The sequence below is a fragment of the Lactuca virosa genome, chromosome 8, assembly GCF_052849685.1.
Source record: "Lactuca virosa cultivar CGN04683 chromosome 8, Lactuca_virosa_CGN04683_v6, whole genome shotgun sequence".
Classification (NCBI taxonomy): Eukaryota; Viridiplantae; Streptophyta; class Magnoliopsida; order Asterales; family Asteraceae; genus Lactuca; species Lactuca virosa.
This window is the reverse complement of record NC_136433.1, coordinates 156,134,583-156,161,588: the sequence shown is the minus strand read 5'-3', so window position 1 is coordinate 156,161,588 and position 27,006 is coordinate 156,134,583. Positions and strand designations below refer to the sequence as shown.

At 37.1% G+C, this 27,006-nt stretch overlaps 1 protein-coding gene across 1 annotated transcript; it reads right to left on the bottom strand.

Annotated features, from left to right (window-relative positions):
• Nucleotides 1–1,326: 1,326 nt before the first annotated feature.
• LOC145129095 (importin subunit alpha-1a-like) lies at nt 1,327–5,291 on the bottom strand. Its single transcript, XM_079063848.1, has 11 exons — nt 4,905–5,291; nt 4,418–4,514; nt 4,247–4,338; nt 4,032–4,163; nt 3,761–3,946; nt 3,498–3,661; nt 3,330–3,408; nt 3,095–3,223; nt 2,880–3,007; nt 2,120–2,514; nt 1,327–1,521 (listed from the first exon to the last, which is right to left on the bottom strand). The coding sequence occupies exons 1-10, from the start codon at nt 5,115–5,117 to the stop codon at nt 2,121–2,123; spliced, it is 1,614 nt and encodes a 537-aa protein (XP_078919974.1). The 5' UTR covers nt 5,118–5,291; the 3' UTR covers nt 1,327–1,521; nt 2,120.
• Nucleotides 5,292–27,006: the final 21,715 nt, after the last annotated feature.

The window sequence follows — 27,006 nt, the reverse complement described above, 5'->3', positions numbered from 1 at the left end:
CTAAAATGAGTTCTTACTTTTGTTGGTATTGGGGTGGTAGGAGTATAAGTCGTCCAACCCATTCAATTCACTGTCACATCAGTTTCATATTAACTTTCTTTCTTCTGTTTTTTCCAACCCACAAAATAGGTACAAGTTCTTAAACACATGTTACAAGAGAAAAGAGAAAGAGAGAGAGAGAGAGAGAGTGATGAAAGCGGGTTGAGTAACCCGTTCAAGCCTTTCATTTAACGGTACCACTTATGGAGGGACAACCTGGTACCTCCAGCTCAAATCCCTTCATCCCAAGCTACTCCTATTTATTACTTGTAATGAAAAAATAGTATTCATTGAGTTTTTGGTTGGATACACACTTGTACTCGCCCCTAATAACATCCATCACCTTGGATGAAATAATTGATATTTTCTGTTATGAACTTCTATAATCACTTGTAAAGAAAAAAATATATATTTATAGTGTTTTTGTTTACCATTTTCCTGTTACAGTGTCGTAAAAATCGGTCTTGACGGCCGATTAATCGGAGATTAATCGTGTGGTGGTCTACAACCAATTACGATTAGGGGTGCTTGACGAAAAATAGTCAATATCGGTCTTGACGGTCCTTGATGCTCCTAGGCAGGAAAAAATTAAAAAATATATCAAATTTTCAAATTTTTAAATATTACACCAAAATTTACCAATTTTCAAAATTTTAAATATTCAAATACTTATTTTCTTATGATATATTAAGTTTTTAAAGAGTTTTATTAATAAATTAGGGTCCCACGATTAATCTTGTAACCTCAGTCAACTGTCGAGGTCCCGCCGAACGTTTTTTATAACTTTGCTATAACTATAAACTTATTACTAAAATAAGACTGTCGAGACCTACATAGCCTCCTTTAACACCGTTAAGAAAAGATGAACGGCCCCCTTCAACGCCTCGTTACCTCTCGTTGCCACCACTACAACGCCCATTTCTCTCTTCTTTCTCTTTGCTTTTCTTCTTTCTTTGCCTTCCGACAGCATTTTCATGGACTAACACCACCCCCTTAAGGTGTTGAGGGCTCAATGTTGATGTGGTAGCATTCTACCATGGTACCATACCCAACCGTCTAAGTCATGTTTGTAATAGTTACAATTTACAAATGATATAAATGAAAACTTGTTTTGGATCGTTGCACCTTATAATAGTAAAATGACTAGTTTTTTTTAATTTTTAACCTCCATCATCAGTTAAAACAATATGCTGAGTGTTCATAACAAAATAGTGACTAAAAAAAAAGAGATATATAGAAAAATGCTTATGAGTTCGTCTCGATAACAAGAATCAGAATCTAGACTAGTAAATGTAATTGTAACCAGTTTTTTGTAAAACATGAACATCATACATCAACAAACAAACAAAATCATATTATAAGGAATTGGAAATTCCCAACAAGAAATACAAGGAAGGAATAATAAATCTATAAATCCCGATTTTAATAACCAAAACAGACTTGTAGCAACCACCATAAATCACCGCCAACTTCAAAACAGACCTGAAAAGATGGAATTCAAACAAGGAATGGAATGGTGAATTCCATTGATTATTGCTCCCCAAAAGAATTTGATTGCTTAGATTTAGTTAAAAGGCATTGTTTTTTTCATTCCATTGTAGAATGGAATGAAAATTTGTAGTTTAACCCATATTTATTTATAATTTGATTTGATGACACATCTTTTTTAAACAACTTATTTATCATAACAGGTTTCATTTTATTATATACTATATATGTTAATTCAAAAACCCAAAACAAACTTCTAAAATGTTTATAAATAAACTATATCCCATAAAATCTTAACATGGTATTATAATTAAATAACGGTTTTTGTTATTTCAAAAATAAAAAGAATAAATTTGATAGAAACTTATGAAAACTTTGAAAAAAAACATTTTTATAGAAGATAAATAGATAATATGAAAAAAAAAAAACTAATCTATAATTATAATCCTTCCTTTCCAAAAAAACACCCCTCCCTCATGGGAATGAAATTCAAACTGGACATGATATTTTTTTCAATTCCAACGGAATGAGCCATTCCATTCCAATCCAAGGGTATTCAAAAACAGACATTATTAATTTTACTATTACCTACCTCAATTAAAGTTGAATCCACCAGAAGGAACGGAAACATCACCACCTCCAAAATGGAAACCACCAGCAGCAGAAGGAGGCTGAGCTGCAGCTGCATCGCCAGGTGGCATGGCATCATCCTCTTCCTCCAACCAATACGTCTCAAGAAGCTTCACTGCTTTCTCATAAATCTCATTGTTATCATGACTCTGTAAATTCTCAATCTTCTCCAACCCTTCTGCATCATCAATCATCTGTGCATAAAGATTCACATCTCCTGATCTTCCCAAATTCTTTTCTGCTTCACCAACTTTCAATATATTCTCAAGCCCCTCTAAACAAACTGTCACTATTCTTGGATCAGGGCATATCAGTAAATCACACAAAGGTTTAATACATCCCTCACTTACCAAATACCTGCATTTTATTATCAGTAAAAAACAATGTAAGCACAAAAGTTATTATGGGTAAAGAAATGTAAATATATTGCTGTTTTGGGTAAAAAGTATATTAAAAAGAGTAGAATGTGTTGCATTTCTTTATCAATAAATGATATCAATGTAATTAATATGGGAATTTTAGGTTTATTTTGTTACAAATTGCTATTATTTGTGCAGAAATGTAAGCATGTTGCTATTATGAGTAAAAAAAATTGATTATACATTGCTATTATGTGTGAAGAAGACATTGTTTGCATTGGTTAAAAGAGTAAGTGTGTTGATATTACTTGTAAATTAAATACTTAACAAATTATAACGAATATTTAGGTTTATGAATCTCACTTGATTTGGTCATGGCTTCCACCAGAAGTAGCATTTGAGATGGCCCATGCAGCCTCCTTCTTGATGTCAAATTCTGCATTTTGAAGCAGATGAATAAGAGGGCCAATGATATTTGCTTCAATGACTGTCTGTAAAAATCACAAAGTAGATGATATATCAGTCAAGAAAATAATGTTTGATGATTAAATCTTGACAAAAGAATTTCAAATTATGACCTGAATCTGCTCCTTGTTGCCAGCAGTGATGTTTGATATAGTCCAACAAGCTTCTTTCTTAATACTTTTTTTGTGGTTATTGGTCAACAAGTTGAGAAGACAAGGCAAAGCTTGATGATTGATTATATACTACAACACATGAATGAAAGTCAGAAACAAATATAATGTTTATTTTCTATAATCTAAAAACAAATGAAGCAATTTTCGTTAAGAAATATTCCAAAAGAAATGCTACCTGAGTTTGCATATCATCTCCTGTAACAATGTTACCAACAGTACGAAGAGCAGGGATAAGCACTGATGGAGAAGGGTGACTAAAATACAAAAATATAGAAAAATGTTAGAAATTAAAAAGAGTTTTAAAGATCCTAACTTTATTAAAAAAGAAGAATAGAAGACTCACTTCAGTAGCTCAACCAATCTTGGACATACATTTGCTTCAATAACAGCTTGGATTTTATCATTTGTGCCATCTGAAAGATATGAAAGAGCCCAACAAGCATCTGTCAAAACTTCTTCATCGTTTGAATGAATAAGTTGCTGTAAAGCTGGAAGTGCAGGTTTTGTCTGTGAGAAGTCAAAACAAATCAGAATTTATCATTAAAGATGTTGAAAAGATAGAGCCAAAAGAACTATGTGGGTAGTTTAGTCTTTTCAGAAACAAACCTGACTGAAAGAAGGCTGGGGTTTGCCTCTGCAAAAATTTGAAAGTGTCCATGTGGCATTTCGCAACATGGATAACTTAGCATGCTCGTTTAATTGGGATAGTAGAGGAATCAAAGCACCTTGTGCAAGTACAAGGTCGCGACATTTAGGGGAATCACCAGCAACATTTCCTAAAGCCCATACAGCCTATCATGTACATGAAATGAAATTGAAGTCATGATAATGAATTTGTGAATTGAGTTTATGAAATACAAAAACCTCTAAAAGATACCTGTTCTCTAACATCATCACTTGGAGAGGCCAGAAGCTTCACAAATATTGGAACAGCACCATGATCAATCACAACTTTTGTGTGTTCAGATGTCCCCGAAGCAATATTAGTCAAAGCCCAAGCAGCCTCAAACTACAGGAAATATATATTATTATACAAAAAATACGAAACTATTCTGTGTATTTTATATTATGTTACATGATGTTGAAATTCACCTGAAGTTGTGGGAAATCCTCCCTTACAAGAAACTCAACAAAGCGAGGAACAACACCAGATTGAATAACTTCTTCAATGGGAGGGCTGCGTTCTGGTTAAAAATGTAATGGATTTAGCTATGTAAGAGCAGTGATTGAAATAAAATAAAATAAAATAAACTATGGTATTACCTATTGATAAAAGTTTACGGAATTGAGTAGTGGCCTCAAGCTGCATATTGTTATCATCAGAGAAAACTCCGGCAACCATGGCAGGAAGATTTTCCAACTGCAATTAGCACAATCACAGTTAAATATAGCACAATCACAGTCGGTTTAGTCGATATTCGACAGAAAATAATTGCGGTTTGCGGTTTCGACCACAAACTATCTGGAGCTAGAACATATGAGACACCGAGGAAGTAATGATGGTACTAAAAATCCTATATGAATACAACTGAAACCAGGCGACAGTCATGTTTAATTGACATGGACTATATCCAGATTACATAATCTGAACTTCATACAAAGCAACGATGATCGAGTTACAATTTCTAAAAACGAAACGAACTGAAAACCCTAAAATTCCAGACACAACACAATAATAGAGTAACGAAATTTTACTACATAAAGCCGGCAAAATTGCATAAGATGCGACGATATTAGAAGCTTTATCTACCTTCTTTTCGGCGGCTGAAGCGGACTGAACGGGCATGGCGAACTGGCTACCAGTGAGTGCTTCGCGTCTCTTCTTCTGCAAGCTTTCTTCTCTCCGATTCTTACGGATCTCGACCATATTGTCTTCTCTCCTCCGGCGGCCTTCCTCGGCATCGACCGCAACCTTGTATCGGTTCCGGCGAACCTCCGTTCTGGCGCTAGGTCTCAGCGACATGGTTACAACTAGTAGCAAAAAGAGAAAACCCTAGAACTGGGTTCAGAAACTATTTAGATCCTTCGTATGTACTGTAGAGCGGACACTGGTATATAAAGAGCGAGTGAGGGTTTGGTCTTTACCGTCCGGAGAGAGAGAGAAGGAGAGAGAACGGCGGGCCGAAAAGAAAACTTTTATGAAGTGGTGCTTTTTCAAAATTTGAATCACCACATTGTTTGGCATATGACCTAAGGCTTGCTTTAAAGACAGTCGGCTAATAGAACATTTGGTAGAGTTTGTGTCTCCAATCTCCATCTCTCATAGGGTTTGTTTGTTTGTTATACACATTCCTAGGGTTGTGCACTAGGATCGAGCTTCGTTCCAAACTTTTGGATCCGAATGAAATCGATTTGTTTATTATTCTTGAATTTTAAGGCATGTTAACCACTAAGGTGCTATTTGATTTTCTGAAGCAAAAATTCATTAAGTCTGCGTACCACCTCTGCAACCATCTGCAGTAGAAGAGGTGGACCAAACGGCTGCAGACTGTAATAAGAAACGTGTTTGTTTTTTAACATCTGCATACTGCTGCAGATATTAAAAAATTAAAATAAATTAATTTTATAAACCGAAAAAAGTTTTTTAATACGTAAAATTTAATAATGTATAACATTTCGGCAAGAATTAATGATATTTCAGTAAAAAAATAATGATATTTCTACAAAAAATAAATATATTTTAGTAAAAAATAATGATATTTCATCAAGAAATTATCATTATTGAATATAAAAAAACGAAAAAAATATTCAACAATAATAAACAAAAAAAAATAAAACGAAAAAAAAATGTGAAATAAAATTTCAACAATATATAATCAAAATTTCAGCAAGAAAAAAAGAAGAAGAAGAGGTTGGAAGAGGTTGAAAGAGGCAGTACAAGTGTTGCGCCAAACAGGGCACGCGCAGAGGTTTTTGACTCCGAAGACTTCTAAAAAACAAACAACTGCGAGATGAAAAGTGTTGCGCATGTCCGATCATATTACTTGTCCTTCTAAACTTTGGGTTGTTATGGAATGGAATTGGTGTATCTTGTTTAACAACTATACTCGAATCTTATATGGTCGTGGGATAAAAGGAGGTTAGATGTAGACACTCTTATACATCTAAGGATAAAGAAATTGTTTTCATAAAAGACCACTGTCATAAAGAAGTATGTGGCGTACAAGAGAGAGAGAATGATTATATGATAAAAACATGAATATTATACAACATATCCGGAAACGTCATCACAATGGGGTAAGAAGGACATAGACATAGGTTGTCATGCCTCCACTAATGCTAGAGTGGTTGCTTTAAAATTGTAGACCTCCGAAAAAAACACAAACGGGTATTGTAATTCTCATATTAGTTCTTATGTTTTAACTTATTCATTGTACGATTTCAAATTTTAATTGTACGACTTCAAGGATTGTCACCACCTTAGACCCAAGTTCCCCGACCCATCCAAAGCCATCCCATGACTCTTTACCCACCAACTCCAACCAATGCAGTCATACCTTCTATGCCTCTTTTTTTTCAAGCATTTATTGCATGTATTATGTCACCTATGATATAAGCGTCTCAAACAACTTCATCACCTTCCCAACCGTCCTGTGTGCCCTTATCTACTGTCATTTTTATGATGCCAAAAGAGGGAGAGTTCTTAAAGATGTCCATTTTATGATCAGTGGTAAGAGGAACCAAATGGGATTCGTTGAAATGGATTTGTCCTTCTTCAAAGATCACTCAATCAATGTTGTTCTTCTTGCAACCATGTATCCAACTGAAGGAGAGAAAAATGTTGAGGGAGAGTCTTATGTTCCTGAAGGCATTGTCCATATAAACTTTGTAATCAGGAAGTCTTAAACAACAACTTTGGGCACAACCAATGAACACTCTTCGTATGAGCGATTTTAAATAACCTTTAATAAACAATCAAAATAATTTTTGAAGTTCAATTATGGAAAAACGGTCCCAGAATATCACTTCCAAAATAGTTTGGAAAACATCATGCAAGAGTGTAACAATAAACAATGGTTTAACGTAGTGGGTTAGGCTATGAGGAGTCTAATGAGTATAATCACGGTGTTAAGACATTTAATTGATTATATATTAATGAACACTTAATTCATATCCAAGTTTACAAACATTTACCTCATCAAAACAACAAAATCATAAAAATTCATCATGGGGAAAACATCGCATAAGTCAAAGTAAAATGTCATAAACATTAAATCTCATATAACATCAAAAATAAGTAAATATCACTATGTAATACAACTGAGTGCCCAAAACCCAAGTCATACCAAGTCCAAGTCCTTATCACAAAGTTTTTAAGTTCAAACTCTCATCTCACCACTAATCATTAGAAACCACTATAATACTCACTATGGATCACCACAAGATATTATAATACTCGCTTTGAGCTGCCACAAATTATCAACTACAAGTCACCATAAATACTCGTTATGAGTTACCACAATACTCGCTATGAGACACCATAAGTCACCATAATACTCGTTATGAGTCACCACAATACTTGTTATGTGTCACGATAAGTCACCATAAATACTCGTTATAAGTTACCACAAGATACCACAATACTTGTTATGAGTGACCACAAGATACCACACTACTCGATATTAGTTACCATAATTCATTAGAATACTCGTTTTGAGTTACTATGAGACATTAATATATGGTATCCCTCATATAATTGAAGGGTTTTCTATGCATATATACACAAATTTTAGGCAACGAAAACAATTAATAATAACTGTATGTGTACATGCATCCTAGGATCTAGGTTTTACTACAATATCAACCTACTTTCAAAACTATGAATTTAAACTACCAAGAGGGATAGAATTACCTTAAAGTAAAATCGAATTTAATTTTGATTCCCTTAAAGATCGTGGAGTCTTGGTTGCTTCTGGAAGGATCTAACACCTAAAATATGAATGCCTTTAAAGGCTCTCATCTAAAAGTCTAAACACCAAAAAATTAAGGATGGAAAATAAAGATTGCAGAAACCGAATTCTCAGACTTGCAAGAAGTCAGGATCGGATTTATGAAGGCCAAGGAGATCTTTATATTACTGAGGTAACTTGTAGATAAAGCTGATAATTAATTAAATAATCATATTTAATCACAATTCAAATCATTTCGTTATCAGCTACCAAGAACCATTGTAGAAGGCTTCTAGAGCCTGTTAAAACCGTCTACTCCCTTAGGGCATTCCAAAATGTTCCAGTTGCTTGAATATTAAACAACTAACATCCAATGCATGTACATTTAAATAAATTTGTATTATTATAATTAATTCCAAATTAACTCTAACTAGTTTCTAATTAATTTATTAACCTGTAATAAATTAATTAACTATTTATTCACTCTCTTAAATCATTTTCTAGCTTATTTTAGCTATTGAGGGAAACCCTAAAAGGACTTTTTTATTATTCCCAAAGTTGTACTAATTAGTTATGACATTGGACACCTATCTCCAACAGTCTCCCACTTGGACAAGTGATCAAATACTATTGGTTGAATAATCTTCTAATAACCAAAAAAGTTTGCCTTCTACAACAATTGTTGAACTCTAATCTTATCAACTATCAACCCTTAGATAAGTGATCAATTATTCCTTTGTTTCTACAAGATATCATTGTAAACTGAGTCATGGATTATGAATCAACCTAACAGTTCAACATTATGTTTATCGATTTCTGATTTATGATGATCAAAACAAACTACTAATTGAACACATCAATTTAGTTTAAGCTAGGACTAACACATGAATGTCATCGTTAAATCACTGTGGGTACCATAATATTGGTTTTCCCATTAAGAAAAAAGGGAAAAAATTAACTTTGACTACATAGTTTTTCTCTACTCATGAAATCATGCGTAGACTTACTCGTTATAACAACCAGTTACATATATCGTTAGAGTAGGACTAATACACAACCAACTCGTATGCAAAGAACTCAAAGTCTCTCCGTTTTAAGAATAAAATATATTATCATCTCAAAATTACTCGTGATTGAATCCATGAAGTAATATCTTTGAGTGTGGGTTTCTCTAATACTTAAATCTTTATTAAGTACTCATGAATGTTAGTCACAATCACCATGATATATCTAATCACTATATACAATCTACTAACATTTCATGACAATCTTAACTCAATACTTACTTCTAAGAGTATGATCGATTGTGGAGTTTTGAGTAATTGATACTCGGGAAATGGGGATCTAAACATGCAAAAATGAAACACAATAATAAATTAATTGTAAATGGGTAACACTCCTAAATATAAATAAATCTTCGTTATTTAGTCACCATAACAATTACAAAATTTATTCATTGTTACAAATGCTCCAAAATAATCAACTAACTACTAAACTTAACATCATCTCTATGTCTATGCTCATAGCATGTACATTATGTCTTTATTTGGTCATCCTTTTTGTGAACAAATCAGTTGGATTCTCCTCTGATAATACCCGCTTCATAACTAGATCTCCATCCTCAACTCTATCTTGAATGTATTGGAATTTCCTCTTTATATGCCTTGCCCTTTTGTGATCCCTATGCTCTTTGGTCAGAGCGACTGCACCTTCGTTATCATAGAATATATCCAATGGATCTATGTTACTCGGAACTACTCCAAGGTCACCAATGAAGTTTATGATCCAGGTAGCTTCCTTGGACACTTCATTGGCATCAATACATTCAGACTCGCATGTAGAGTCTGATGAAGTTGAGAAATTCAGCTGCTCTGATACCAACTGAAGAAATGAAAAAAATCAGTAAACCTAGACTTGAAGAGTCCAAGTGTTGAAAATACTGAAACAAAATTTCAGAATCGTCAAGTGACAAGTAATGCGGAAAATAAATAGTTGTGAACCAACCAAGTTAATGATAAAAACATTTTTGTATGTTCAAGATCAATGATTCAAAAATGTCTCATATTCATAAAGATTCAGTTACAAGTGTTTGAATGGTAAACACACTAAAACACTCAAATGACTCTCTGAAATCTAGTCTAAACAGTAAATGAGCAGAATGAGCGAAAATTAAGTAGAATTGAGCTAGAATAGCAACTTTATAATGGAGCCCACAGGGCCTATTTATAGGCTTTGGAAAAGCCCATGACATGGCTTGACCAACCAGGTGTTGACACGTCATCATGACTTAGTCATTAGTTGACACATTTGACCTACTTAACGGAGAATGGATGGAATATTCCAATTCCATTAGTATTCTGTTAGGATTCCATCCATGTTTTGAGTCTTCATTTCTCTTGAGCCTTCTTCATCAACACTGAGAGTATGATGAACATCATAAGCATCATGTTGCTCCATTGTCTTCTAGAATGTAATCAACTTCCAGAGGTGTCATTGATCAAGTTGAGTTGTTTCTTGAATGTTGGAATGTGCCTTGAACTTGAAGATGTACAACCACATGTTCATGATGTGCCATTAAGAGCTTGGATATGATGTGCCATGTGCAATCTTGTTGATCCATCAATGTGATCATGTTGATCCATTGACTTGAGATGAGCCACCAAGTATTTATGTTGATCCATCAACGTCTTGTTGAGCCATAGAGTTGTGGATGAGTCAACAATGTTTCTGATGAGCCATCAGTATTCTAGATGATCCATCAATATATTAATGCTCCACATATGATCCAGACGTGCCATCTGATATCATGATGGTCCAACTTGCTGTCAGCAAGTGCTCCATGTAAGCTGCAAGTGCTCCATGTTCAGCAAGTGCTCCAAGTAAGCTGCAAGTGCTCCATATTCAGCAAGTGCTCCAAGTTAACTTCATGTAACGCCCGGTTCCCGATACGTATTTTATTATAAGTTTTTGCATATTTACATAGGGACTCGATGAGTTGGAGGCCCAACTCATCGAGTAGATGCGAAGGATTGGACGCGGGTGGAAGAGTCTACTCGCCGAGTTGGAAGCCCCGACTCGACGAGTAGACCTGTCTGGATGAAACCCTAAATTTTAGGGTTTGCACCCTATTTAAACACATTAACCAGCCTCTCATGCAGCCCCCATCGTCTCCCTTTGTCCAGAAAACCGTAACTCGTGACCCTTGAGCTTTTACAAGTGTGTGAGTCATTTTTTAGAGTATTTATGTGATCTTGAAGCTAGAGGAGGAAGAAGAAGGAGCTAGAAGGTTCAAGGAAGCAGTAGATCCAGGGTTTAAGCTCCATTTCCAGTCCCTTTAAGGTATAAAGTTGCTTCCTTGACTTCTCTATTCCTAGATCTCTCTATATTTGAGTTTAGGGCCATCTTTTAGCAATTTTGTGAACCTTTTTTAGTATGGAGTGCAATCTAAAGTTGTAACTTCAGATCCAGATCCCTTTCAGCCCCTTTAGCCATAAAGTTTACGAAAGTATCATGCTTTAGCCCTTCCCTTTGGCCTAGACTTCATTTTAGACTTGGAAATGGTGTTCTTAGCTCATAACACCTTGTATGCACGTAAAGTTTGTAACTTTACGTGCAATATCAACCCTAGGAGGTCAGATCTATGTTCTGGATGCATTAAGTCCGAATGAAATCGACTTGGTAGACTTGGACTTTGGGGGACTCGGCGAGTTGCTCATACGACTCGGCGAGTCGGGTTATGGTTCCCCAACCTTTTCTGTTATGATCGATCTGGTTGAGTCTAGAAAAGGACTCAACAAGATGGATGTGAATATGGGCTTGAAGATCAAAAGAACTCGATGAGTTCAAGGATGAACTCGGTGAGTTCAAGGCAATGTCCCAACTTATATGAAGAAGAACTCGACGAGTTCAAGGAAGAACTCGGCGAGTCAAGGACTAAACACTTCAACTTGTATGAAGAAGGACTCGACGAGTTCATGGACGAGCTCGATGAGTCAAGAGCAAAAAGGTCCCGATTCTGTATGAAGGAGAACTCGACAAGTTCTTGAAATACTCGAAGAGTAAGATTGAAGTTCCAGGATTTTGGTGGATTATGGAAATCGACGAGTTGGTGGACCAACTCGGCGAGTTGAGTCAACCAGATGTTGACTTTGACCAAAAGTTGACTTTGACTATGGTGTTGACCTTGACTTTGACTTTGACCTGAGTTGACCCTTGAAAGGGTTATGAGTATGAAATGGTAATTAAGGAAGGTTGTTATGTGTAGGAGTTTGAGAGGAGTTGATTCCAGCGCCGAGGACAGTTCAGTTACTGCACGACATTGAGGTGAGTTACCTTCCAGTAGAAGTGGGTTTACGGCCACAATGTCGGCCCGCTAGTAGAGATTAGTTGTTAGGTAATTGTCTTTGTGATAATTACCTGGGTTTGCCACTATCTGATATGTTCTATATGTTCGTATGTTATGATGTTAGGTGATAGTGATAGTAGGGGGAATAGTCCCCATGTTACGGTTGTAAGGACCAAAGGGGTAGGTTGGGCACCCCGGTATGCCTGACAGTATGATTATGTTATTATGTGGTAGTAGTAGGGGTGAAATAGTCCTCGTAACCGGTTGAAATAAACCGGAGGGTAGGTCGGACACCCCGATATGTCTGACAGGGGTAGGTTAGGCACCCCGGTATGCCGAACAGGGTAGGTCGGGCACCCAGATATGCCTGGCAGAATGTTTATAGTATAATATGTGGTATGATGGGGGAACTCACTAAGCTTTGTGCTTACAGTTTTCAGTTTTGTTTTTAGGTACCTCTTCATCGAAGGGGAAGGAGTCGGTACTGTAGCAACGCATCACACCCACAGGATTTCCGCATTATGAGATTCTTGGGATTGTACTATGACATTATTACTATTTTATGATATAGTTTTGAGACACGTGACCATGGTTTTATGAAATGATATGAATCGATGATGCTTTTCAGTAAACTGTTTTATAAGTTACTTAAGTAAAAAAACAAATTTTTTGGTCTTGAAAATTAGAATGTTACACTTCAAGTGCTCCAACATATGATTCTTCAAACACTTGTTGAATATTCATGATCTTTCCAACCTGAAACATTCTGATAATGTTTATTAGAAAATGTAAATCAATACTCAAATTTTTTCAAGTGGCAATCACATAAAAATATTTTCAACAGTTTCCCCCTATATAATGGTTACTGAAGTAAGGAGTCTTAAAAGTGTGTAAAAGGAAAAATATTGATTTAACATTTCCCCCTTTGCTTCAATGGAATTTTCTATTGAAGCAGACACACAAAAAAAAATTTAAAAATAATTTGAGAGAATATGTTACTCGAACTTGAAAGATTTTGTTAAAGAAAAATTTAATTGTCAATATGACAATTGTAAACAAAATGATAAAAAAGATTTGGAATTGATTAGTAGTGTAAAAGGATTGTTGGAAAAGTTGTAGATAACTTCTAATCAAATTCCGATTTGAAAAAAAAAATATGTTCGAATTTGTGTATTCTAAACAAGAATTAACTTTTTGTCCAGATAAGGGAATGAGCGTCGGAAAGGAAAATTTTGCAAATTCGTTTTGTGTTTTATTTAGGCCAGATGTTTGAAGAAAAATCAAGTGTTGAATAATGTCACATCCATAAAACTCGTAAATATTTAAAACTTTTTCAAGCATCCAAAAACCACTACTTATTACAAAATGTTTCCAAAATAGTTTCATATCATAGTATCATAGAAATCAAAATCATAAAATGTGAGGATGTGCACGATCAAGCCTTCGCCTTCCCGCGATCATCCGACGTACCTGAAACAAAATCCAAAATTGTAAGCCCGAAACTTAGTGAGTTCCCCCAAAATACCAACGCCATACAAACCATAACAACATCGTAACAAACAACATGCATATAGAGTCTGCAGTATAACTGGACATCCCTGACCGGGCCATCAGTCTGTCTGGCCCACTCTCAGAACCTTCAGCATGTCTGGTCCGCCCTACTGGGCCTTCAGCCTGTCTGGACCGTTCTCTGGGCATTCAGTCTGACTGGTACGCCCCATCGGGCCTTCGGTCTATCTGGGCCGCCCTGGGTATGTTGGCCTTCATCACAAAGCAGGACCGCCTCAACCCACCTGTCACACCCCCAAACCAAGGATGGCGGAAACGTCCGGGGGTGGAGGACTTCATGTATAGTATCACAACAACGAGTATAATAGTGCTCAAAGTAAATACAACCATCATAAATATAAATGAAAATGTTACATGTTTCAAAATCAATTACATTATGATGACAAAATGAACTGTTTGACGATTTAACGTCCCATCCTCAAAGTGCTGATGTTTTCCTGTTTCACTGATTTCCTGAGAATACAAGTAGTTTGGAAAGAGTGTCAACAATTAAGTTGGTGAGTTCATAAGAGTTTTGTTTGAGAAAGAAACTGTTTTCCTTGTAAAAGCGACAAAGTATGTTTCCAGAAAATCCAATATTTTCTTTATTAAGTGAAATGAATGCTTCTATGTTATGCGATAATGAACCCTAGAAAGACCCATAGATTCCTTCTATAATCGCCCAGTGTATATAAGTTATATAAAATTTATGTTAAATAAACCGTCGAATCTAATGGGTCTACCCTAGGTCCACAACCAAACAAGGAACAGGAAGTAAGGCGGGCCCACCAATTCTAAGTCGATTATGACTAGATTCTTATATAACTCTAGCATATACACTTAGCAATTATAACTGAAGTCTAACAATTCTAGATGAAATATAGTTTTAGCAGAGATATGATTCCAAAGAAAATCCTATATTTTCCTTATAAAAGTTATATGGTCCTAAATCCCAGGACCGAAAGTAAACAAGTATTTTCCATACTTAAAGATATAAAAGTGGTTCTAAATCGGCATAAAACCCTTGTTAAAGTTAGGTAGTCCTAAATCCCAGGACCGAAAATGAACAAGTATTTTCCCATACTTAAAGTAATTCTCGCAAGTTTAAATCGACATAAACTCGTTTAATTTTAGAAGTAAAACCCTTTTTCAAAGTAGAATTTTCCATGTAAACTTGAATGATTGTTAACTACCTATGTGAGTCGCTATAACCATACTATGACGAGAAATAACCTGCACAACGTTTTTCAGACGTTAAGATACTATGACTCTTGTCACCCGTAGACCTGCAGGTCCCACTGTAGCTAGCAGCAAGGTGTGGGGTGTCAAACCCAATATAGATCTATACACAATTATCACGCTCTCCCTACAAGAGACTCTGGTTATAACTTACAGGAATTGGGATCCCGTACTCGAACGTATGGGGAGAGAATTACCTCACAACCTAAGTTAACTAGTTTACACATAGTTTGATATTAAAACCTCTTCCGTGGAGGAAGTGAAATCACCTTTTATGAAAATACATTAGTGATATGAAAATCCTTAAACTATTACTATGATAGTTTATTTCGTAATATATGAAAAACCCATTTGTTTTGAGAGTAAAACCTTTTTCATGTAGTAAAATCCATAAACTATGCTTATTGAAGTTTATTATATGTATTCGAAATGAATGAGTAAACCTTATCATGAATGATTAAATTCAGTTTAAGATGATAAAATAACAAGAAAATACATTCAATATTTAGAACTTATTGTTATACACTTTGCTCAACATAATACAAAGTGTTATGAAAGTTATAAGCTGTTAACTAGTTTTTAACCTTTCAGCACTGTTTTTAGAAAACTCATTGAAAAATCATACGAAGTCGAAAACTGAATCCGTAAATTCTGAGAGTTCACAAAATGTGTCTAGTTTGTTCATAATTTTTATTGTGATTTTTGGAAGTCTTTAACTTGTGTTAAAATGTTCATATTCACAGACTGGTCCGAATTCATTTTTGAAATTATAGGCAGTTTTGTAGAAATCACCATAAATCGTAGAAAAATTGTATGGTGATGTGCAAGTAGTCATTTTAAAGGTATGAACCTGAACTATTTTCATCTAATACAGTTTTGAAAACTAAAATGTTTAAGTTGACCAAAACAGTCCGTGAATGGAGTTGAACTTTTCTGATGAAGGCTGTTAAATGAGTTTAGTTGTGTTCTTGGTGTTTTAACTTGTATTCCCCCCCTTAAAACTTAAGAAAAACATGAAAAGGATAGGGGTATGAACTCACCTTGAGTGATTTCAGTAGATGGATGATGAAGTAAAGAAGTGTTCAACTCAAGAACACTTAGATGATGCTTGAAGATTTCGAAGATCTAACAACAAATATGACGATATTTGTGTAAGGAACTCATGATTTGAGTGAAGAAGTGTAATAATCATATGAAAGATGATGATACTTACCAAATGAAGAAGAAAAGTCTTGGAAAAAGCCTTGGAAATCTCGGAATTGAAAGAGAGAAGTTGAGAGAAAAGTATTTGCTCTTTGGGTGGAAATGAGAGAAATGAGTGAGAATGAGGAGAGAGGGTGAGTTTTCCAGCTCTTAGGACGTGGGAATGGCTGGAGATTGATGGAAAAGTACAAGGACGTGACTAGGTATGGTGGGGAGGGGTGTGGGTTGGTCATAGAGTGGGTATGGGTGGTTGCTTGTGTCATAAATCAAAGATAAGTCAACACTCCAACCCCTTGTACTTCAACCACTAAATCTTGGATATGATTGGCACTAAAAACGTGGGGATTAATGAAATTTGAGGCTTTAATTGTTAAAATAAAGTTTTGGGTGAAAATCCCGCGCTAAAATAATTGAAATCGGGCTTAAAATGCAAAACTAGTCGAAAACCGGGTGAATTTGGCCTTTCTGCGAGACCTCTCGGTACTGGGCCGAAGTTCGGTCCCTTCTGGTCATGGACCGAAGGCGAAAGTGGTTTGGACCCGAAATGGAGCGAAGGCGAAATTAGAGTTCGGTCCGAGAGGACCTTCGGGTTCGGTCTATGCGAGGTTCGGGTTCGGTTCATGGCAGCTTCGGTCCTTCAGCAGTTCGGTCCCTATAGGGACTTTCGGTTCTTAGGAGGGTTCGCTCCTTAAGAGAGGGTTTCGGCTCCTAAAGGCTATTTTACTCATTTTTACCCCGTTTTAAGCGGTTTTTGACCCGGTTAAGGGTTGGGATGACCCGAATGATTACAAAAAGTTAAAGGAACTTTTGAGAGAGATTTGGGAGAGTTAGAGTGAAAGAGATTTGGAGAGACTTCTTTTGTGACCTTTTTGAGTGTTTGGCTTTGTAACGCAAGGTTTGTACATCTCGTTAAGTCTTGTTATGATTGTTATATGCCCCCGATGGTTAAGGAATAATGTTTTATCGAGTAGTTTCATCACTTTCCCTGATTAGGGTTTTAGAATTTCCGAACACGTGAAAACTCTAAGTGATACTTTGTATTAAGATTACGAGTTGTTCAATAAGAAATATAATGGAAACCCTAATGTACAAGGGCTAGATGAGTTGACCGGTTTGTCTTGTTGACTTTAGTTGACTTTGACTTGGCCAAAAATTGACGGTTGTCACATCATCCCCCCATTAGAAGGAATTTCGTCCAGAAATTAGTGTTTCGTCTGGGACTTGGAGAAAAGATGGGGGAACTTTTCGTAGTACAAGAAATTGATTATGGTGAGGAACAACCCGCCTGATGTCACATGACGACCTTGGAATTTCTTATTGTAACTTGAGCTGAGTCGATTTAAAGGAGTTATTGTTTTGGAATGACAGTGTATTCTACGTGTGCCTTTATGCTCTCCGCTTTATACTTGGTATTACCAATATGAATATTTTATAACGTAATTTGTGAGCATTAGTATTACGAATGTTTCAAAAAATTGTGACGTGATTTGCATTATAAGTCCTACCAGTTCTTTTATAATCGCTTGGTGTAAACTAGTCGTATATCATTAAGATTGCAAGGGCATTCGGATGGGTGGCCCCACCTTAAGCCCACAACCAAACAAGGAACAGGGAATGAGGCGGAATCACACATTCTAAGTCCATAGAATCTTAATGAGACATGACCATCATGTTTACACTAGCCATCATAGGTTCACTAGTAAAAACCCTGTGTTTTTATATAGAAGGTAAGACTTATTCGGGTTTTGTCGGGTTCTCGAGGTGTTTTCAGCCTTCTCGAACTTGCACTAAGCCATAAGTGATAATTTCTCCTCGGAGCGCTGCATAGGGTATGCTTTAGTGTTTCTCGTTTGATTAGATCGGTAAGGAACATATGGGTTCGGTTTACACGACTAGACTTATTCGGATGATAGGACGTTCACTCGCACTCCCGGGTAGCCTGGTCCTGAAGTTCCTGGCAGAACTCGTACCTGGTCCATCTATCATTAACTTGCGCATATAGGTCGTATGTACTTAAGGTTGGCAAGACAGTTGGATGGGTGACTCTGCCCCAAGTCCACAACCAGACAAGGAACAGGAAATAGGGCAGAAGCACACATCCAATGTCCGTAGAATCTTAATTATACATTATCCTCGCGTATACACATAGTAGTGGTAGACTAACCGTATTCGTCCCAAGCTTCTGTGCTTGAACTTTTTCTGCTGCGTGAAGGGTCTCCTGGAAATACTTGTGGTAAGGTTTCGGAAGGTATAATACTCCTCTGGTGAGTGTTTTGGGGTTTCACAGCGAGAGATGACCCGAATGTTCGTGTCGGATTTGTGTTTATGAGAGACGAAGGTTTTCGAGATTAGGTGAAAGGTCTTTTCGTAGTTGTTTAGTCGGGAAAGTGAGGACTATATCAATCGAAATCGAGTGACGACAACAATATCTTTTTTTTGGTAAAACATGTGTTAAACTGTATTCGTAAGAAGTGTTCAATAGGGTGATAAAGTATCTTGTGTTTCTTTTCAGTGTGTTCCGTTTCGTTCGATGTTATTATTACTGCGGATGATTCCTACCACAGCGTCTAGCACTGGTAGTGAGTGTGTTCTGATAGTTAGCAATGATACTTGATATCATGATCCCTGACAGGTCACTCTATGGTCGAGCGGTATATGTAAGTCGCATGTAATTTGATATTGGTGAAATCGTCGAGTGGGTGGCTCCACTCAAATCCCACTACTAGACATGGAACAGGAGTCAAGACAAAATTATTCGCTTTAAGCCTTTAGTATTTTGATTATAATTAACCCCGATGTATGCACAAAGTTATCACACCTTACAGGTAATGATTCTAAGGTCATATATGAGTGTCTTTGATTTGATTCGAACGAGAGAGTATTTTAACTACTTTTAGAAAGACGGTAATTTTAGCAATCACACCAAATTCATTACAAACATATGGTACTTAAACGTTTTTGTCGTTGGAAATATTACAAAAGTCCTAATAGGCTTCCGCTGGTTCAGTTGTCACACTCCTCCTGCTCCTCCGTCATTCTTCTCGGTTGGACAGTCTCTCTTGAAGTGTCCCGTTTCACCACATAGGGAGCATACTGGACTTACACCAGTATTGGTGGTTGAAGCGATGCACTGGGTCGGGGTCCTGCAGAAGCGGACGGTATGCCCTTTCTTGTTGCAGTTGATACAGCGTGGAATCCGGCAAGCTCCTGTGTGATGGTAGTTACACTTGTTACACTTTGGAAGTGTTCCCATATATTGCCTGTCTGGTGCTTGAGCGATAGATGTTGTGGCTGATGTCGAGGCATGTGTTGTAACTGTTGTCGTAATTGTAGGGGTGGCCATGGGTTGTTGCCTTTTAGCGAATCTTTGAGATTGGTTGCGCTCCTTTTTGTTCCAAAACTTTCGCTTCTTGTTCGTAGGTTTGTGGCCTGAGGCGCCTTCATTGGCAGACACCCGCCGGTGTTCCTGATTGTTACAACGATTTATATTGTCGGTACCGCTTCCATCTCTGCTGGCGTTGTTAGCATTGAGTTGTGCCATGACGGCTGTCACGGCTACCGTGACTGCAGCTTGAAAAGTAGCAGAGTCTATCTGCAAGGTTGGCGTCTTGCTAGTTGGTTGGTTGCCTCTTGGTGAAGACATAGCTCTGTTTCACGATGAAAAATGACTTCGTGAGTGGGGATAATTATCTCAAGTGCATTCTTACGATTTATATTCACATATATAAATTTTTGCACATTGATGTACTATTCTTAGTGTTACTGCTAACGTTCCTGAGACGGAGTTATGGTAGTGGGTAGAAGTAGGTTTCGTACAGACGTTAAGCTTTACTCATCTTAGGATCATGTTTGTCCACACACACTTAGCTGAGGAGTTCTGATGGGATCTGGTGCATTAGTGCTGGTATGATCGCACCCTATAGGTCTACGAAGAAGGCACCTTTCCACCAAAATGTTTAAAGGTGAGACGATAATGAGTTTTTAGAATGGCTATACGTCGCGAGTTTTCTAACTAAGTTTATCTTAGTTCAGTTTGTAACGTATTTCGGTTGTTTATGGTGTTCTGAAAACAATTCATAATGAAAGTGTATATATGTAATAAACCCATGTATTTTAGTAGTTTTGTATTCAAGTGAAACCTTGTAATTTGATCCAAGTTAGGTCCTTCTTACGACCAATTGATGTATGCTTAGTTTTATGATTAAGACTAAATAGACCTTCGAGTCTGTTAGGTATGTCCTAAGCCCATCTTGTTAATATGATTCTAGAAATTATGGTTTCAGAGAAAATTTTGAGCTTGATGCAGGTCTACCTCACATCCATGCAAGGAAGAGTTCTGATCGCAAATAGATCTCTCGATTAGTATAACCGTTTAAAGCGTAGTGTTGTGCTTACACATAGAATAGAATAGCACCAACGCATACTCATGAACCTAATTTACAAGGTCTTGTGAGCGGTATGAACTCTACTCACGACGATCCGTCCCTTGCGATGCCTGAGGCAAAGTCGATGCACCTTGCAGCTCTGCCAATTGACGCTTGGCTGCAACCATTCTCTCTTCGAATGTCGTGTGCCTACCCTGCTACTCTATTGCCTCTGCCCAAGCGGCGATAAGGTCTTAAAAAGAAAGTTGGTCTCTGAAATAGTAGTCTCTTTCCGAGTCTCGGGTACGTGAGACGGTAGGGTCTGTAGTAGCGCACAGTTTTCGAACTCGGTTTGCAGTCTCCCTGTTTTAATCCCCGATGTTCGCGATCCGCCGGGTCTTTGCCGGGAGGGCTCTGTCAGTCGGTCCCCCGTGGTTGAGGTCATAGCACCCTCGTTGGTCTCTACATGGTGATTGCTGTCATTTCCGTCGACTCCAACCCTCGATCACGGTTGCCCAACGGGGCACAGGTTCAATGTAGTCGAAACGGTTTGCGGGAACCCTGGCTATGCATGGAGGGTTGATTACCTCCGGTTCCACTTCTGATTCTTCTCATAACCATCCACCATTTCCCTGGTTGGGAAATAGGGGTCGCCTGGTAAGTAGGATCTTGCTATGTTATACGTGCGAGAATAGGAGTGGGAGAGATAATTAATAGGCGTCTAATCCTATAATTACTTATAGGGGGTGATCCTTATCAGTCACGTCTATAATCACATAGTGCATACCAGTTATACATAGTCTGAGATAGAATAGGCCTTTGAATAAATGATTGTACTCTAAGTTCACAACCAAACAAGGAACAGGAAATAGAGCAATAGTCATAGATTCTGAGTCTATAATATCTTTAATTATGTATAACCTTAGCGTATGCACTCAGGCATTATAGACCTACTAATAGGGGTCTTTAGTTTTCACATAAGTTGGTTATAGTATCACAAAATACTCCTATAGTATTTTAATATTATGTTTGGTTCTTAACGATTTTCTTGTATGGGCGTTGGTAAGTTGATAGACTTGTTGTCCACCATGACTATCCACCGACACATGTTAGTCATTTCTCGGACGAATATAGTTGATCAGGCTATATCCCTCCCAGACTTGATTGCATATCCCAGGGCATATTCACATTGCACAACTTCTCTATTTTTAACTTTTGTGTTTTCCTTAGACATGACACTAAACCGGTATGCATGTATGTACTTTTAACAAGAAATTATTTATTTCTAAAAGTATAGTTATTTGAAAATGTTACATCAGAGACCTTAGTCCCAATGCATTTATAGTTTGTATATCTTATGTGGTTCGATATACTTAGTTCACTATAAACAATGCTCTGATACCAATCTTTCACACCCCCAAACCAAGGATGGCGGAAACGTCCGGGGGTGGAGGACTTCATGTATAGTATCACAACAACGAGTATAATAGTGCTCAAAATAAATACAACCATCATAAATATAATTGAAAAGGTTACATGTTTCAAAATCAATTACATTATGATGACAAAATGAACTGTTTGACGATTTAACGTCCCATCCTCAAAGTGCTGATGTTTTCCTGTTTCACTGATTTCCTGAGAATACAAGTAGTTTGGAAAGAGTGTCAACAATTAAGTTGGTGAGTTCATAAGAGTTTTGTTTGAGAAAGAAACCGTTTTCCTTGTAAAAGCGACAAAGTATGTTTCCAGAAAATCCAATATTTTCTTTATTAAGTGAAATGAATGCTTCTATGTTATGCGATAATGAACCCTAGAAAGACCCATAGATTCCTTCTATAATCGCCCAATGTATATAAGTTATATAAAATTTATGTTAAATAAACCGTCGAATCTAATGGGTCTACCCTAGGTCCACAACCAAACAAGGAACAGGAAGTAAGGCGGGCCCACCAATTCTAAGTCGATTATGACTAGATTCTTATATAACTCTAGCATATACACTTAGCAATTATAGCTGAAATCTAACAATTCTAGATGAAATATAGTTTTAGCAGAGATATGATTCCAAAGAAAATCCTATATTTTCCTTATAAAAGTTATGTGGTCCTAAATCCCAGGACCGAAAGTAAACAAGTATTTTCCATACTTAAAGATATAAAAGTGGTTCTAAATCGGCATAAAACCCTTGTTAAAGTTAGGTAGTCCTAAATCCCAGGACCGAAAATGAACAAGTATTTTCCCATACTTAAAGTAATTCTCGCAAGTTTAAATCGACATAAACTCGTTTAGTTTTAGAAGTAAAACCCTTTTTCAAAGTAGAATTTTCCATGTAAACTTGAATGATTGTTAACTACCTATGTGAGTCGCTATAACCATACTATGACGAGAAATAACCTGCACAACGTTTTTCAGACGTTAAGATACTATGACTCTTGTCACCCGTAGACCTGCAGGTCCCACTGTAGCTAGCAGCAAGGTGTGGGGTGTCAAACCCAATATAGATCTATACACAATTATCACGCTCTCCCTACAAGAGACTCTGGTTATAACTTACAGGAATTGGGATCCCGTACTCGAACGTACGGGGAGAGAATTACCTCACAACCTAAGTTAACTAGTTTACACATAGTTTGATATTAAAACCTCTTCCGTGGAGGAAGTGAAATCACCTTTTATGAAAATACATTAGTGATATGAAAATCCTTAAACTATTACTATGATAGTTTATTTCGTAATATATGAAAAACCTATTTGTTTTGAGAGTAAAACCTTTTTCATGTAGTAAAATCCATAAACTATGCTTATTGAAGTTTATTATATGTATTCGAAATGAATGAGTAAACCTTATCATGAATGACTAAATTTCAGTTTAAGATGATAAAATAACAAGAAAATACATTCAATATTTAGAACTTATTGTTATACACTTTGCTCAACATAATACAAAGTGTTATGAAAGTTATAAGCTGTTAACTAGTTTTTAACCTTTCAACACTGTTTTTAGAAAAATCATTGAAGAATCATACGAAGTCGAAAACTAAATCTGTAAATTCTGAGAGTTCACAAAATGTGTCTAGTTTGTTCATAATTTTTATTGTGATTTTTGGAAGTCTTTAACTTGTGTTAAAATGTTCATATTCACAGACTGGTCCGAATTCATTTTTGAAATTATAGGCAGTTTTGTAGAAATCACCATAAATCGTAGAAAAATCGTATGGTGATGTGCAAGTAGTCATTTTAAAGGTATGAACCTGAAATATTTTCATCTAATACAGTTTTGAAAACTAAAATGTTTAAGTTGACCAAAACAGTCCGTGAATGGAGTTGAACTTTTCTGATGAAGGCTGTTAAATGAGTTTAGTTGTGTTCTTGGTGTTTTAACTTGTATTCCCCCCCTTAAAACTTAAGAAAAACATGAAAAGGATAGGGGTATGAACTCACCTTGAGTGATTTCAGTAGATGGATGATGAAGTAAAGAAGTGTTCAACTCAAGAACACTTAGATGATGCTTGAAGATTTCGAAGATCTAACAACAAATATGACGATATTTGTGTAAGGAACTCATGATTTGAGTGAAGAAGTGTAATAATCATATGAAAGATGATGATACTTACCAAATGAAGAAGAAAAGTCTTGGAAAAAGCCTTGGAAATCTCGGAATTGAAAGAGAGAAGTTGAGAGAAAAGTGTTTGCTCTTTGGGTGGAAATGAGAGAAATGAGTGAGAATGAGGAGAGAGGGTGAGTTTTCCAGCTCTTAGGATGTGGGAATGGCTGGAGATTGATGGAAAAGTACAAGGATGTGACTAGGTATGGTGGGGAGGGGTGTGGGTTGGTCATAGAGTGGGTATGGGTGGTTGCTTGTGTCATAAATCAAAGATAAGTCAACACTCCACCCCTTTGTACTTCAACCACTAAATCTTGGATATGATTGGCACTAAAAACGTGGGGATTAATGAAATTTGAGGCTTTAATTGTTAAAATAAAGTTTTGGGTGAAAATCCCGCGCTAAAATAATTGAAATCGGGCTTAAAATGCAAAACTAGTCGAAAACCGGGTGAATTTGGCCTTTCTGCGAGACCTCTCGGTATTGGGCCGAGGTTCGGTCCCTTCTGGTCATGGACCGAAGGCGAAAGTGGTTTGGACCCGAAATGGAGCGAAGACGAAATTAGAGTTCGGTCCAAGAGGACCTTCGGGTTCGGTCTATGCGAGGTTCGGGTTCGGTTCATGGTAGCTTCGGTCCTTCAGCAGTTCGGTCCCTATAGGGACTTTCGGTTCTTAGGAGGGTTCGCTCCTTAAGAGAGGGTTTCGGCTCCTAAAGGCTATTTTACTCATTTTTACCCCATTTTAAGCGGTTTTTGACCCGGTTAAGGGTTGGGATGACCCGAATGATTACAAAAAGTTAAAGGAACTTTTGAGAGAGATTTGGGAGAGTTAGAGTGAAAGAGATTTGGAGAGACTTCTTTTGTGACCTTTTTGAGTGTTTGGCTTTGTAACGCAAGGTTTGTACATCTCGTTAAGTCTTGTTATGATTGTTATATGCCTCCGAGGGTTAAGGAATAATGTTTTATCGAGTAGTTTCATCACTTTCCCTGATTAGGGTTTTAGAATTTCCGAACACGTGAAAACTCTAAGTGATACTTTGTATTAAGATTGCGAGTTGTTCAATAAGAAATATAATGGAAACCCTAATGTACAAGGGCTAGATGAGTTGACCGGTTTGTCTTGTTGACTTTAGTTGACTTTGACTTGGCCAAAAATTGACTTTAGTCAAACCGATCTAACGGATCACTAATCATAGCATCATCCTATATACCAGGATACCGACCTAACAGGTCCTAAACATAGCATCATCCTATATACCAGGATACAAATCTAACAGATCACTAAGCATACCATCATGCAATAACCAGGATAACAATCCAAAAAGGCCCGACATTGGTGCCTTCGACCCTGTTAGTATAGTGAGGAAAACTCACCTCACAAGTAGTGTTGAACCGATAAATCGAATCCTAACTCACAGCTCCAAACTCAACTGCCTGTAACCACCATATGAATGATTCCATTAGAATCCCAAATTACCAAAATACCCTCAGAAGTCAAACTTGGTCAACCATGGTTAAAGTCAAAGTCAACGGTCAAGGTCAACAGTCCATGTTGACCCAACTCGTCGAGTTCATCTACTGACTCGTCGAGTTCCTTCATATCTCAGAAGGTCATGAAAAACTCGAGACAACTCGTCGAGTTACCCGAGTAACTCGTCGAGTTCTTCAGTTTTCAGAAGACCAGGGAAACCCTAATCAACTCGCCGAGTCATATCACCCACTCGCCGAGTTCACTCAGTATCCAGAAAGCGGGTAAACCCTATCTAACTCGTCGAGTTTTCTTGTCTTAATGTGTTTATCCCTTTCCAGTCGACTCCAAGGCCCTAAACTACAGATCCAGCCTCTTAGGACTAAGATACCACATAAAGTTGCTAACTTTACATCCATGCAAGGCCTCAAAGGAATCAAAACACTAAAACTAAGCTTAATAAGAGGTTTAGGGGATGGAAGTTGACTCAAGCTTGACAAAGCTTGAGTCTTTAGGCCTAAGGAGGCCTAAAGGGGTTTAGATCTAAATCCATGTCCTCATGACAAGCCCAAATCTGAGAATGACTCTAATATGTACCAAAAAGGACCATTTTCTTTCATGAGAGGAGATATAAGAAATGAAAGGTCAAGGTAGCAGCTTTATACCTCAAGATGGTTGCTACAACAATGCAAAAGTTAATTCTATAGCCCCTTCCTTCAGTTATGCCCTAACCACTTCAAGCTTCTTCAAGAAATGCACCAAACACACACTCTTTAGCCTTACACACTCTCAAAATGGAAGGTTAGCTCAATTAGGGTTTCTCTGGATTGTAAACTGATAAGGGAGGCCGATAAGGGGACTTAAGGTCCTTTAAATATGGTGCAAACCCTAAAAATCAGGGTTTTCATGCACAGCCTCAACTCGTCGAGTTGGGGTCCTCCAACTCGTCGAGGAGGTTCCATAAACCATGCGGCCTGATCAGTTTCTACACGACGATTTGGGGCCTCCAACTCGTCGAGTAAGTCTTAAATGATGTATAAAAATTCTAGAAATTCATACCTGGGAGTCTGGATGTTACAATTCTCCCCTACTTGAACTAGACTTCGTCCTCGAAGTCTGCTGTGGTGAACAACTTCGGATAATGCTCCTGCATCTCGGCCTCTAGCTCCCAAGTCCACTCGGATCCCCTCCGAT

Coding starts and splice junctions, on each gene's coding strand:
- LOC145129095 (XM_079063848.1), bottom strand. CDS start 5,117: ATGTCGCTGAGACCTAGCGCCAGAACGGAGGTTCGCCGGAACCGATAC. Junction 3,409..3,497: donor AGATTGGTTGAGCTACTGAA/GTGAGTCTTCTA, acceptor TTTGTATTTTAG/TCACCCTTCTCCATCAGTGC. Junction 3,224..3,329: donor GAGATGATATGCAAACTCAG/GTAGCATTTCTT, acceptor CATGTGTTGTAG/TATATAATCAATCATCAAGC.